This window comes from Heliconius melpomene, chromosome 7 (assembly GCF_056956725.1).
Source record: "Heliconius melpomene rosina isolate 202511_hmr_F chromosome 7, ASM5695672v1, whole genome shotgun sequence".
Classification (NCBI taxonomy): domain Eukaryota; kingdom Metazoa; phylum Arthropoda; class Insecta; order Lepidoptera; family Nymphalidae; genus Heliconius; species Heliconius melpomene.
This window is the reverse complement of record NC_140395.1, coordinates 12,736,940-12,751,504: the sequence shown is the minus strand read 5'-3', so window position 1 is coordinate 12,751,504 and position 14,565 is coordinate 12,736,940. Positions and strand designations below refer to the sequence as shown.

Sequence of the window (14,565 nt, the reverse complement as noted above, 5' to 3'; positions counted from 1 at the left end):
TTTTTATCTGTGTAAATTTAGACGCCAACTATTTAGAGTCTAAAATTTAGACTGCAAAAACTTACAACAAATACAAAAGTAGAATAGAAATATTAAAAGCTGAAATCTTAACTTGAATCGCACTAATCAAATTTAGCGTGATTGTTACTTTACGCGTCTGATATTTTGTTATTACTATTTGCCTCTTAAAATTGTTCGGCGTCGTTTTAGGTTAACTATTAAGATCCATAATGAGTGCGTATACTTTATTTATTTTCCAAAATGATATATACCTTAGAGTGTTATATGTTGAATTATTAACTGTTATTGCCTTTTTTATTAATTTGTAAAATTACTTTACTTTCTTTTTGTATAACCTCAAAATGTTATGTTTGACTTTTAGCTATGGATATTCGACCTAACCACACGATTTACATAAACAATTTAAATGAAAAAATTAAGAAAGAGGAACTTAAAAAGTCTCTCTATGCTATTTTTTCACAATTTGGTCAAATTTTGGATATAGTTGCAATGAAAACCCTTAAAATGAGAGGTCAAGCATTTGTTATATTTAAAGAAATATCAAGTGCTACTGTAGCTTTAAGAAGCATGCAAGGATTCCCATTTTATGACAAACCAATGGTAAGTATATGTTATGAATATAATTTATAATTAAAATTAAACCTTAAATACGCAATCTTGATCTCATTAACATTAAATATATTATTTACAGAGAATCCAATATTCCAAAGGAGATAGTGATGTAATTGCTAAAATCAAGGGTACCTTCCAAGAACGACCAAAACGGCCTAAACTGCCAAAAAGTGCAGACGAGGGAAAGAAAAAGAAGAGCAAAGATGCAAACAGACCACTTGTACCAGGATTTGGTCAACCAAGCCTACTCAATAACGTCAATGTTGAACAACCGCCTAACCAAATTCTTTTCCTTACAAACCTACCTGATGAGACGTCTGAAATGATGTTGTCTATGCTTTTCAATCAGTAAGTATTTTACTCACTGTGCTGTGACACCGCAACATCCTCAAAACTTTTTCAAGCATATCTCATTAAGGATATTAAGGATAGGATATTAATATCTTCATATTATTATATAATTGTAGTTAAGAACTCCTTGTTTTATGAGGTAGTTGAAAGGAACTTAATGTGAAGAAATAATTTTGACTTTCTCAAAAATTTTGAGATCTCGAGAGTTAAAAAATAACTACTACTTTTCTATTAAAGCATGAAAAGATGTTTTAACACAAACCAAATAGAAAAGAAGAGAATAGGAATCAAACTCACTACCTACTCTTTTTTCAGTCAGATGTTTTCCTTCATTATCAACACTGTCCACTTCCGCAGAATTAGCTAAACATTTAATTAACAGATTTATTATTAATTATTTTTTCCTTACAGATTTCCTGGCTTCAAAGAAGTGCGACTGGTACCCAACAGACATGACATTGCCTTTGTTGAATTTGCAAATGAAATGCAATCAGCGGCAGCTAAAGAAGCACTTCAAGGCTTTAAAATAACTCCCACTCATGCAATGAAAATTTCATTTGCCAAAAAATAGTTTTTATATTACTATGTAATAAGTATAAATAAAGATTTAAAGTATTTGAGAACTGTTTTGAGCATTGCACTTGGCCATAATAGCTCTCTGGCTGTGATTAGTCATTTAAGTTTCTTAAATTGACTTTTATTGATACCTTGGCTTTTTTGTTATGGGTTCTAGAATAGCTAGTTGGTTTGTTTTGAATTAAGTTTAAAAATGTCAATCATAGTATTAATAAGTGAAACAGTTTTAGTTTATATATAAATAAATAGATCTTAGCTATAAAATAAAATTTGTGACTGACTAGTAACATGAAAAACATTATAGTACAAAAATTACTTATTTTAATAATAAGTAGTATAATTTAATTATTAATTAGAAGATTACTCATACATTGAATTAGAACAGAGGCTTAAATATGAAAATATAATAAATAATTGCATTTAAAGAATAGGTCATAAGACAATAACAGCGAATTTATCCCCCAATTTTAGCAATGATAGTACCTTGAAGATTTAAGTATAAAAATGGTTATCACTAAAAGTAATAAATTTACTGGATCTTTTTTGTTACCTATTTCTTTCTTTCTTTTTTGTTTAGGCACATGGCCTTTTGCAATTAGATATTTCCGTTTACACTGGACTAGCATAGAACTACCTCCTTCCATTTTTTTTCCTTTGTCTACTAACACAGAAATCTTGATATGAGTTTCAATTTTTTATTGAGTAAAATACAAATAATAGATATCGTATCATAAAGCAATTTTGAATTTATGATTTTTTAAGTCTTCGGTATTTTTTTAAGCTTATAAGAAACTAGCGGACGCGCGCAGCTTCGCCAGCTTATTTAGGGGTGAATTCTAATAAACCATGAAACATGTGTTCAATGAAAAATTTTTAAGAGTCTAAATTTCAAATTTTATGAAAATCGGTGGCGATTTAAACATTTTTCCATACAAACTTTCAACCCCTTATTTGCACCCTTAGGGGAAGAATTCTATAAAACCATGAAACATGTGTTCAATTAAATACTTTTAAGAGTCTGAATTTCAAATTTTATAAAAATTGGTGCCGATTTAAAAAAAATCTATACAAACTTTCAACCCCTTATTTGCACCCTTAGGGAGAGAATTTTAGAAAACGATGAAATACGTGTTCAATTAAATACTTTTAAAAATCTAAATTTAAAACTTTATAAAAATCGGTGCCGATTTAAATTTTTTTCCATACAAACTTTCAACCCCTATTTCTCCCCTTTAAGGTTAAAATTTTTCAAAATCCCTTCTTAGTGGATTCCAGATTACGAAAGTAAATATCTGTCCAAATTTCACGGTTCTACGCACAGCGGTTACGGCTGTGCGTGCGTCTTACCTCAGTCAGTGAGGACAAGTCCTTTTATATATATAGAAGATGTTAGATAAATTTAATATAATGGTATCCCTATATAACCCTACTAAATTATATAGTCGAATCGTTTGCGTACTGACGACTATTCGTAGTAGGCAATTAGCATTGGGACAACTTGTGTAAGAAAGAGAAAGATTTAAATGTCAAAAAATAAAGTGTACTATTTTAAAATGGTCGCTTAGTACTTTATTTTTAGTGATTGCGAAACTGTCAAAGTCAATCCCTAATGAATGAGTCGGATTGTAGTTTTAGGCATAATTTTGCTTGATGCATGATCAAATAGCTTTGTTTCCATGTTTGTTTTATAGCATCGGTTTATTTGTGGTATTTACAAGTCGTTGATAAAAAAACAGTGGGAAAAGTTATATATTTGTAAAAACCATGGAAGATATTTTTCAGTGGTGTAGGGAAGGAAATGCACTGCAGGTGCGAGTTTGGCTGGACGATACTGAACATGATATGAACCAAGGGTGAGATAAGAGTATTTTCTACGTTAATTTGTTTATAAAGTTTCCATATGGCTACTACTTATTTCCATAATTGGAACATAAAGTTACATTTGTCGCCCACAGACCAGTATGCCAAGGCTAGTAAATTATGTCAGTTTACAAGATGAAAATACCTCATAGCAGCATTAGTCAGAGTTAACGTTTTTTTGGTTTCAATGGAATTTCTATCATTTTGCAATTCTATTCATAAAAATAAGTAACTTGTAAAAATAAGTTTTAGTTTATACTTATTACTTAAATAACTAATTATTTATAAATAAAATTGATTTTAATTAAATTGAATTTTTGAAATAAGTGATTTTTATACTATTGGATATTAGTAGTGAGTCACAAATTTTATTTTACATTTAACATACATATTCTCTAAATTAAGAGGAAAACTGTTTCATTTATTCATATCATTCCATTATGCTTAATGAACAGGATAAATACAGTTTTACATTATTATGGCTCTGTGGGACAGCATCTAACTGCATGATTTTTATGGGTTCAATTTCTATTTGAGGAATGCTAATATTTAAATTATTTTTATTTAACTGTTTTGGTGGCAAAGTGTGGCAATGAGTTCCTGAATTAAACTTGTTATGTCTGAAAAAAATAAAGCTGAGTACATTAATGCTAGGCTACCTTTGCTGTGTGAAAAATTAAGTAAAGTTTAGTAAAGCAAAACTATTGATAATATTAAAAAGTTGAAAAAAAAAATGCAACTTTTTTTTTTGACTACACAGAACAATTCACTTAAAGCCAGGAGTCATAAGGGTCCATGTCCCTCTACTAACTTTATATAATTTGATAATTTTGTGTAACATTTTATTAAAAAACATAAATATTCTATTAATAATCAATCTTATAAAATATGTAATTTTTAGTGATGATCATGGCTTCAGTCCACTCCATTGGGCATGTAAGGAGGGTCATATAAAAATAGTAGAAATGTTAATAAGACGAGGAGCGAGAATCAATGTTACTAACATGGGTGATGATACTCCTTTACATTTGGCCGCTGCTCATGGACACCGGCCTATTGTTCAATTGGTAAGAATAAACCATTTCTTGGTTTATTTTTCTTTCTCTTTTTCAGCTTCACATGGCAGATTCATTTATTGAAGAAGGTTATAATTTATATTACATAGCATTGTTTTGGTAACCCACTGTATCTGTTTTAAGAATTACCTTCATCACTTATGCATATACATAACTTTTATTACTTCTTTTATTATTATTACCTTAGTTAGTAGCACTGTATTTCAATTCCAGCTATTACAAAACAGAGTTGATGTTAACTTCACAAATGAGCATGGTAATTCTCCACTTCACTATGCCTGTTTTTGGGGATATAGCGCCATAGCTGAAGATTTGCTTCTAGCTGGAGCCTTGGTTTCTTTGGCAAATAAAGATGGTGACACACCGTTGGACAAAACAAGGGGTCAGCTTGTGCAAAGGTTTGAAGTATATATATTAGTTATAAATACTAAAAAATTTTTATAAAAATACTGAATTTATATACAAGTGTAAGAATAATATGTAATAACCAATAAGATAATTTAGAAAAAACGCTGTATTGAATTTTGATGTTTCTGTGTTTAATATATCGTCGCCGACTTTGAGGTCGTTGTGGTGCAAAGGTACAAGCGTGCAACTAAACGCGACAGTTCGATTCCATTCGAGATACTGAAATACTTAATATTTTCATTTTCTCGCTCTGGTAACGATTCAAAGCGCAGCGTAGGGTTCAAAAACGCAATGTTTTCAAAATTCGGTGGAAAGTGGAGAACAGAAATGTCTTAATAGGAACTCAGTAAAAAATAATAATTTCTAAACCATAAGTAAAAATCTAATAAGATTTTTATTAGATAGATTGGTCAAAAAGAAAAATATTTTTTGTTAACCCACTTTCATAACAATTATGTTGATACTTGTTATATAAGTGAGTTGACTCTATCTCTAAATTAGATATTTTCTTATCCTTCCAGACTCCATGAGCTAGCACAAAATCAGGGACAAGATCTCAAGAAGATACAATTCAAAGATCAATCCTGGCTCGGTCTAAAGACTCGCAGCAGAGATGCAACACTCTCCAGACATAAAGGCATTAATATTAACGAACTGGCCTTACATACGAGGATTGCTGTTACACCGTCTGGTAAGGTATAATTTATGTTTGTTTCACAGTGTATTCAAGCCAGGTAGGCAGAGGGAGCCTGGGTGGTGTTAAGATACTTTGTTTCCGTTAAGACATTTCCGTAGTCTACTGGTGAGTAGCGGAGATCAACGCTGACGCCAAAGTAAAGAATTCAAAATATTAAATATATCATTTCTTTGAGTGGGAATCAACTCGCAAGCTTTCGCGCTTACAGTCACAGTACACGCTTGTGCCCTTGAGCACAGACTGGCACTGACTGACAGCACAAATATAAAAAAAAATTTTTTATATAGAAGTATTATATATATACACTAGATGTAAACATATAAAATATTTCGTTTGAAGGTGAATCCTGGCGCGGTCGTTGGCAAAAAAATGACATTGTGGCCAAAATAATAGCCGTACGGGAATGTACGCCGCGGATACAAAGAGATTTCAACGAGGAATTCCCCAAATTGAGAATTTTCTCACACCCTAATATATTGCCTGTGGTGAGATCTTTATTATTTTCTTTTGGGTTTCATATACATATAGGTGGTTAGGTAGAGGGAGCTTAATGTTAAAACCTCTGTTCCTCCATTCCATGGAATCACTGAAGTCAACAGAGGAAATGAAAATAATACATTTCCTCAAGATAATCCACAACTGTCGCGCTTACAGTCAGACGCTATGCAGTTCTGTCATTACGGCATCATAGCAATAATAATAAGATTTTTTAAAAATGATAGTCTTTAAGGACTTAGGATGTGTCAAGAAATATAACAAAGGCTTGTCGGCTAATAATTCAGAAGTTAATTAGTTCTCTTTCTGACAAAAAACAAAACTTTAATTTTATTTATTATGGTGGAGGTTGATACGAACAACATGTGTATGCCTCAAAGGCATTTTCAGAGTATACTAAATAGAGAGCAATTCATAGCACCAGACTAGTCAACACGTCAATCTGGAGTATACTAAGTAGCACCAATACAGCACACTCATTGGAGCGTTCTCCATTTTCTGCCCGGATTTAAGTCGAAGTTTTCATGATAATAACACAGTCCACAAATAGGAGTTGCACCCAGAACAGTAACATTTAGTGTCTAATTGCGACCCACTACGCCACAAAGGTCTCAACAAAACTAACTTTTCTTTCTTCACAGGTAGGTTGTTGCGTATCACCGCCATCTTTAGTTGTCATATCGCAGTACATGTCGTGGGGTTCTCTGTACGCATTACTCCACGGTCAAGGGTCGGGGGGTGTTGGGGGTGCCGGTGGGCGCGTGGTGGTGGACGCGGGGGCCGCTGTTCGTTTGGCCCGGGATGTGGCCGCCGGTATGGCGTATCTGCACTCTTTGCAAAGGGATAGAGTGCTGCCGACCTATCATTTGAATAGTAAACATGTTATGGTTAGTATTGTGGAATGCATTTGAGATTTTAATAGATTTTGAGATTGTATTCTTTTTGTTTTTTGGTTCACGTTCTTACTGTAAAATAATACTAAAAAAACAACGCTAAATGAATAAAAAAATAATTCCATTCCAGATCGACGAGGACCTGACGGCGCGCATCAACATGGCGGACGCCAAGTTCTCGTTCCAGGAGCGCGGGCGCGCCTACGCGCCCGCTTGGATGTCGCCCGAGGCGCTCACCAAGCCGGCCGCCAGGCGAAACTGGGAGGCCGCCGACATGTGGAGTTTCGCTGTGCTGCTGTGGGAGTTGGCCACCAGGGAGGTAAGGAGGTCACAGCAGGGTAGGTTGAGGGGATCTAGAGTTGAGATACTTTGTTTTGAGCCGAATTCTGGGGGCATTGCGTGTTGAGTTGAGAGGCGAAACTCAACGCCGTGCTTTGCCTCGACATGAGAGCGAAGAAATTAAAACATAAATTTAATTGCAAAAATGTTGTTGAAATATTTATTATATTTCAACAACTTTTTTGCAATCACACACTTGTACTCTACTGCATCACGACTGGCATTACGTATAGGAAATATCGACATTGACATTATTATGCCGACAGCTATGAGACACTACCTTAATTAGTTGCTGTGGCGCAGCGGTACGGCGTTTGCTGTAAACGCGACGTTTGTGTGTTATGTTCCGCTATTCAATACGCAATGTCTAGATGATTTGGTGGTGAATGAGAAACGGAAGTGTTTTAACACTAGTATCCCTTTGCCTTGTTCCTATTTGGAAAATACACCTATATGGGAAATACAGCGTGTTAAAAATAAAAAGTTCTAACTACTGCTCAGTATTCCGAGCCGACACTACACTTAATATCTAAAATTTATTTAATTACTACTTTTTTCGCAGATACCCTTTGCTGATCTATCAGCAATGGAGTGTGGAATGAAAATAGCATTAGAAGGTCTCCGCATCACCATCCCGCCCGGCGTCTCCCCCCATATATCGAAATTAATCAAAATATGTATGAATGAAGATCCTGGAAAACGACCCTCTTTCGAAATGATTTTACCCATCCTGGAAAAAATGAAACGCTAAAACATATTGTACAGTGCAGTACGGTTGACGAGTTGTGACCGAGGGTTTTTGGCAAGAAAATAATCGAAAGTAAGAAAAATCAAATCTACTGTTAACTAAAACTAAAAGTTAGGGCCATGACTCGTCGATCATACTGTATATGGTATGTATGAATATTTATTTGTTTTCTAACTAAAATATAATATGTTGACATACATTATAAAATTAAAATAAATAACAAAAAAAATAACAATGATTTATGACTAAATGTAAAATTAATCTTAACAAGTAATGGTAAGACGATGACGACGATGGTAACAACGACTTATAACTGTAAATTCGACGACTCGAACGAATTTATTAATTTCGTTTGTTTGCTCAGGTAAGTAGACAAAACGAAGCTTTGAGTTCCACCACTCAACACACAATGTCTCGAAAATTGGACAGAATGTCTTGCTTTATTTATTTATATTCCTTCCACATATTCAAATATATCGTTCATAATTCATAGTTATGATAGAATTTAGAAATCTCCATTTAGTGCCATTACTTGACTTAGGTACAAATTAAATGCTAAGACAATACAAAATACATTTAATTTCTATTAAATATTAAAGTTATAATTACAAATCGTACAATAAAAAGTGAAATTAAGAAGTAATTTTAATAATTCATTAATTTAGTTCATTAGAGGCCGTCGTGTCGCAGCGGCACAAGGGTTTGACTGTAACGCGACAGTTGTGCGTTCGATCCCTACTCGAGGAAGTGAAATATATATTTACGTTTATATTTCCATTTCTTCGTTGAGGTGTCGACGCAAAACGCCGCGTTGAGTTCTGCCACTCAACACGCAATGCCTAGAGAACTCGGCAGAAAGTGGGGAACATAGTGTCTTAATACTAGATTCCCTCTACCTACCCTGCTGTGATTAAATAAACGATTAGGCTATTTTTTATTAATATCTATAATGTTAATATGACTTTAATATTTAATAGAGAATGAGCTTGCGGCTAATTATATACAATGAAGTACAAAAATATTTTTAAATGTATTTTATGTATCCATTTGTTTAATTTTAAAGTAAAAACATTTTTTTGCTTAAATGTATTTCGATAACATAGGAATTAATAGACTGACACAGTTATAGAGAAATTAATATTTGATAAAAGTAACGGTTGTACCTATTTTTTTATTTGTTATGAAAAAGTTTGGCTTTTTCAACAATTATTTAAAATGACCTTAAAATCATTTTTTTAATATAATGCAACTTCTAAGATATTATTATTTTTTTTTATTTTCCTTCAATGTTCCTCATTATGTGCCAGCAATGTTTACAGATTGCTACATTAAATAGAAAGAAAAATACTTTTTATTTTATACTAAAAATATATTGTACTATGTCTTAAATTTTAATAATGGATTGTCTTTTTGTTACTGCCAGTATTGTTATAGTTAATGATTTGGTTGTATTTGTTTTAGTTGCACTTTTAATTTTTTTATGTATTTTTTTTCTTATTCCTATTGATTGATTGTGAAGAATATTTGATAAAGCATTTAGCCTATTGGTGCTATTTAACAGAAATATAATTATTATATAGAAATTACATACGCTCTCTGAATCTCTTGTCTATGGTTAGTATTTAATAAATATTTGAATTTTTAATTTAATTATGTTTAAAATGATTTATAATTCGATTAATAATATGTTTTTTACACAAACATTTATATGATGTAACAATTAACTATAAAAAAATATTTTTAAGAAAAAAAATCATATACACATACTATATATATACCTAACCTCACTCCTAAGCGCAACAAAGCCTTATATACTATTAAAAACTGCCTTAATCGTATAAGACTTGCAATAAGTTATTCTTGTAAACATAAATTATATTCAAGCTTTATTAGCATCTTGGAATGCTGCTTAATTTTGTTATATTTTTTGCCAAAATAATTTTAATAAAAACAGATGCTACACAGAGGTAAATTAAATTTAATTTTATAAAATTAATTGAATAAAGAATATTTTGAATTTGAATTTGAAATTAGATACGAAGTTGTAATATTGCTTGTGATTGTTGTATGTGCCTTAAAAATCTATAAATTAAGTGTCGCTATGTATATTATAATATATGTAATAACTAATATAGAAACTAAATTATATATAAAAATTGAAATGTTTAATGATTTTTGATGTGAATTAAATTCTTAAAACGTTAAAAATATACTAACGATTTTAAAGTAGTGTTTCATTTTATTTCTTTTTATTTATTGTTCTTTGTTAAAACCAGCTTGTTTCAATGAATGGCGTAGCAAGATTTTAATAGCCATATTAAACATTTACTTCGTTTTAAAGTTATATTATATCATTCAAAATTAATCTCTTCTAGAACGGTTGACTTTTGTAAGTGATGCTGTTAATTCGCCTGTTTTGGTTAAAAAAATAAAAATACAAACATTTGTGCAATGAATTTGTATGAAAATTGTATGTACGAGTCGCGTTTGTAATTATTTCGTTATCGGGTATTCTCAGTAGAATTATTTTCTCACCCATGGTATATTTTCGCTGGATTTTGGGTTCGAGACATAGGTCGCAGAGTTGAATACCGCAGTGGAGAAAAAAGATACGTCCACATGTGTAATCACACGCGTAAATTCCTATTTATTTGGGTTCTCCTTTTTATTTTCGGGTGTTTATATATATTTTTTTATTTGGTGTCTGTTTTACCCTCAGGTTTTTTAGTGCAGTTCTTCAACTCATTTTATTCCATGCAATTATCTACAAAATACTTGAAATAAATTTGCGTAAAATTTGTGAAGAGATTGTAGATGAAAGAATACCTTTCGTCTTACTTTGAAATGCTTAAGATTTATTTTTTATTCATAAAATGTTAATTTGAACAATATTTAGCACGAAGTTAAAATTTGATTTTTTTTAAACTTTGCTTTATTTCTAATTTTATAGTTGTGCAGTGTTTTAAAAATGGAATTTTAATGACAGATTGATATTTTCATTTGTGTATATTATAGTTTTTATAGATGTGTTATTAAGTAAAACATTGTCTATGATATAAGAATATCATAGACAATTTACAGACTTGAGTAAATGTCATCCTTTCTTTTGACAACTTTTATTTGTCAATTGTCAGAATAATGTCAATTGTCACTCTGTTTTTGGCTTTATATTTACAGCAGTAGTTTTTGTTAATATAATATATAACAAGAATTATTTAACAAACAATTATGCTTTTACACCAAGTGTAAATAATTTATTATATAATGGAGCCTAATAAAGTTCCAAACATCTTGCCTAAAATCACAGATGTTGAGTGGAAACTAGAAGTTTTAACAAACACTCCAGGCACTGGTACTGACAATTTATTATATACGATAGTCTTAAAGACTGATGGCGAAGATGTACGTTTTACTTGTGGAACCCAGCAGTTACAGGACCTTGTGTATAAATTAAAAGATTTAGTGCGACATTGTGAAAAAGTTAAAAGTGAACTTGGCTAAAGACTAATTAATATACAAAAATTGTGTTCAAATATTGTATTTTGTATATCATTATAATTGATATCGCAATTACCTCAATAGCTTGTCTATATTTATATTAGTTGCTAAGTTCTAAATTAAAATTGCTTGTATTGCTTATGATATCATAATATTTACTACATTTTTGTGCATTTTATATTTCATTACAACATTGTAACTTTTTCTGCCTAGTGAAATAATTAGATGTAAATTAATTTATTTCTGTAAATTAATTAGGTTAAAATAAAAGAACTAAAGCATTCTCAAAATAACTTTATTTGAAAATGATGTTATAAAGAACACATATATACGAGAAAACAATTCCGTTGCACAAAAACACATCACAGATAAAAAAAAAATGACTAAATACAAATTAGATGCTGCATTGTTACTTATATGTATTTATTATACTTAAAAATATACTAAATTACATGTGTCTAATGGTTACACTCTGATATTAATAAAAAAAATATCCTGAGATCTTGTCACATAAAAACTGATTTTATTAAATATCAATAGGAATCTTTTTTATTTTTTTAGCTTCACACTGTATAGTGGTGGAACTCTACATTGTGTTTCAGTGTGTAGTCTTGTTATCAGAGTGAGGTAAAGAAAATATTTTTTAAATTATTATTTGCTCTCATTCCTTCCACTAAAGGGATTCCTACAATCAACCCGTAAAACAGTGCTTCTGCACCCTGATTGTCCCCATCTTTTTGATGTTTTATAAAATGAATCTTTACAAATATAGTATATATCTGTATTTTTAAGAACATTTCATTAAAACTAGACAAACAGAGGAAGTGTAAAAGTTTACTTAAAAAATATAATTAGAGCTCCATATTTTGAGTGTAACAGCATGTCAGAAACTTCTCAAAATTATCTTCAAATATCACATATCAATAACTATACTACTACTACAAGTAATGAACATTCGACAGTGATGTTATAATCAGACTTGGGTGTTCAGCTGTCAACATTTAAAGACACAAATAGATGAATATGTCATATATGAATATTTTGGAAAGGATTCAATAGAAGAAAATATTGTTTAAATACATATTGTATTTAAACATACATTATCTTTTACATACGAAGAAGATAAATAGTTAAGAGACAAGAATTTTATAAAAATACCTAAGAGACATGAGAATGTACGACTTAATTGGCGATGGGAGCTTGGACGATTCCTAAAATATACAGTTTCAATTCCCACTACATAAAAACTTTCAAAATATTGTCTTTTCAAGGTAATTAATACTTTAAAAAAAATTAAATACATATTAAATATTTCATCCATTTATGTCTTCATTTATATCTTATAAATTACGATCGGTAGCTAGTTAGGCCCGATTTCAAAACAGCTTAATATTATTTATTTTATAGAAAAATATTGCTGTAGCATGATTTTATTTATCCATAGAAATATAAGTGGCAGTCACTATTTGACTTCTCTAATAGTTATTTCTAATGATTCTTGTAGAATGACTACTTTTCAGTCTAAAATAACAAGTTCAGTAATTTATATAGGAAATTTTGATGCATATTGTATCTGACAAAAGTGGGTAGTATTGAAATTTTTATTATATATAGTATAATTTTATGAAAACATTGCTATGAACCCAGCCTATTTTATTGAAATGTATTTAAAATTAAAATAAACGTAAAATTAAGTGCTTATCCTAAATGTTAGACTTAAATATTTTTTTTAGTTTTTCCTTTTACAATAATGTGAGACCTACATTAAAACAACATACACTCATTGGTATACATTTTACAATATATTTTTATTAATTTTGGAAATATCACATAGAATTTTAAATCATATACAAATAAGTTATAGTCCAAATTTATATTAAAAAAGATCAAACAGATAAAATATAAAAAAACAAACAATTTTAACTAACTTTTTTTATCACTACATATTATATTATTACTACTTGGAACTTCTATATAAAAAACAGCTGTCTAAATGAACTACTAATTTTAAACATGTGCGGTAAGAGACCTTTTATTTAAAAGGTCAGTCTATAAGCATAATACCATGTTAAACTAACACTGGGTTATATTTTAATTAAAATAAAGATTAACATATTCTGTTTATTATTTAGTTTGAATATATCACCTTCATTATTAAAATAAATGGCGGTAAGATTCTGCACAGTAAAAAAAAATCACATGAAAGAACTGTTGTGTTATATTAAATTATTTGTCATTAGCGTGTACGGTGATTTTGTAGTAAAAAAATATAATGTTTTTTTTTGTTATCATTAATAGTATTTTTAACTCAGTGATAATTTTATAAAACATCTAATATATATTATCATAAAGAGACTTAACTTTATAAACTATAAATACTGGAGCGGTTTTATAGAAAACAAAACGTAGCCAAAATATTTTACATATTTTCAGTCAAATTATCTGGACGTTTAAATAATTTTAAGTTTCAGACGTACATACCATAATAAATATATTATTTTGGATTATGAAATAAGTTTTAGAATAAAAAATATTATGGCGGTAAGAGTCGGCAGAGTGAGAACAACGAATATTTGTTAGTTAACAAAACAGCTGCCTAGATTTGAATTTTAAATGAATATTTACTCAATAAAGTATTACATTTATTTAAATTACCTTATTCATTACAGAATATAACATTGAAAAATCGATTTACAAAATAAATCTAATACTGACAATTCAAAACACATGTCAATTTGTAATGGCAGCCATTTTGAAATTTAGTGACGTTCAACAAACGCAGTTAATTTATAATTTTAAACTTATTTAAATATAAGTAGGCGTGTTTTTTATGTTATTTATCGTTTAAAGCGAGAAAAATTTCAAAAACGCGGCCGGAGGTACGGGGTGAGGAGGCAGCGGTCCGCCTGCCTCTTTCAGTCGCTCGCGGTATTCTGGACACTGATGAGCAAAGAAACTATCAAATATAATATTATTTTTAGCTTCACGCTA

The 14,565-nt window shown here is 30.3% G+C and overlaps 3 protein-coding genes across 4 annotated transcripts in view; 2 read left to right on the top strand and 1 right to left on the bottom strand.

Annotated features, from left to right (window-relative positions):
• Positions 1–92: 92 nt before the first annotated feature.
• snf (U1 small nuclear ribonucleoprotein A snf) lies at positions 93–1,674 on the top strand. The gene is made up of 4 exons (XM_085188656.1): positions 93–234; positions 383–621; positions 713–981; positions 1,396–1,674. Exons 1-4 carry the CDS (start codon positions 231–233, stop codon positions 1,553–1,555), a joined length of 672 nt encoding a protein of 223 aa, XP_085044782.1. The 5' UTR covers positions 93–230; the 3' UTR covers positions 1,556–1,674.
• Positions 1,675–3,143: 1,469 nt separating this feature from the next.
• On the top strand, positions 3,144–13,698 carry Ilk (integrin linked kinase). The gene is made up of 8 exons (XM_085188751.1): positions 3,144–3,413; positions 4,322–4,487; positions 4,710–4,894; positions 5,426–5,595; positions 5,941–6,086; positions 6,738–6,983; positions 7,120–7,308; positions 7,891–13,698. Exons 1-8 carry the CDS (start codon positions 3,325–3,327, stop codon positions 8,077–8,079), a joined length of 1,380 nt encoding a protein of 459 aa, XP_085044877.1. The 5' UTR covers positions 3,144–3,324; the 3' UTR covers positions 8,080–13,698.
• The window catches only part of LOC146537899 (F-box only protein 32), a 25,248-nt gene continuing 22,536 nt past the window's right edge, over positions 11,854–14,565 (bottom strand). For both annotated transcript variants that reach the window (XM_085188753.1, XM_085188752.1), the window contains one exon: positions 11,854–14,514. In XM_085188753.1, coding sequence (XP_085044879.1) covers positions 14,419–14,514 — 96 coding nt within the window. In that variant the 3' untranslated portion in view covers positions 11,854–14,418. The remainder of the gene's footprint in view (positions 14,515–14,565) is intronic.

Bases quoted from the DNA above. Each gene is read 5' to 3' on its own strand.
- Ilk (XM_085188751.1), top strand. From the start codon at position 3,325: ATGGAAGATATTTTTCAGTGGTGTAGGGAAGGAAATGCACTGCAGGTG. The intron at 4,488-4,709 runs GTAAGAATAAAC...TTTCAATTCCAG, and splicing joins ACCGGCCTATTGTTCAATTG to CTATTACAAAACAGAGTTGA. The intron at 4,895-5,425 runs GTTTGAAGTATA...TTATCCTTCCAG, and splicing joins AGGGGTCAGCTTGTGCAAAG to ACTCCATGAGCTAGCACAAA.
- snf (XM_085188656.1), top strand. The intron at 622-712 runs GTAAGTATATGT...TATTATTTACAG, and splicing joins CATTTTATGACAAACCAATG to AGAATCCAATATTCCAAAGG. The intron at 982-1,395 runs GTAAGTATTTTA...TTTTCCTTACAG, and splicing joins TTGTCTATGCTTTTCAATCA to ATTTCCTGGCTTCAAAGAAG.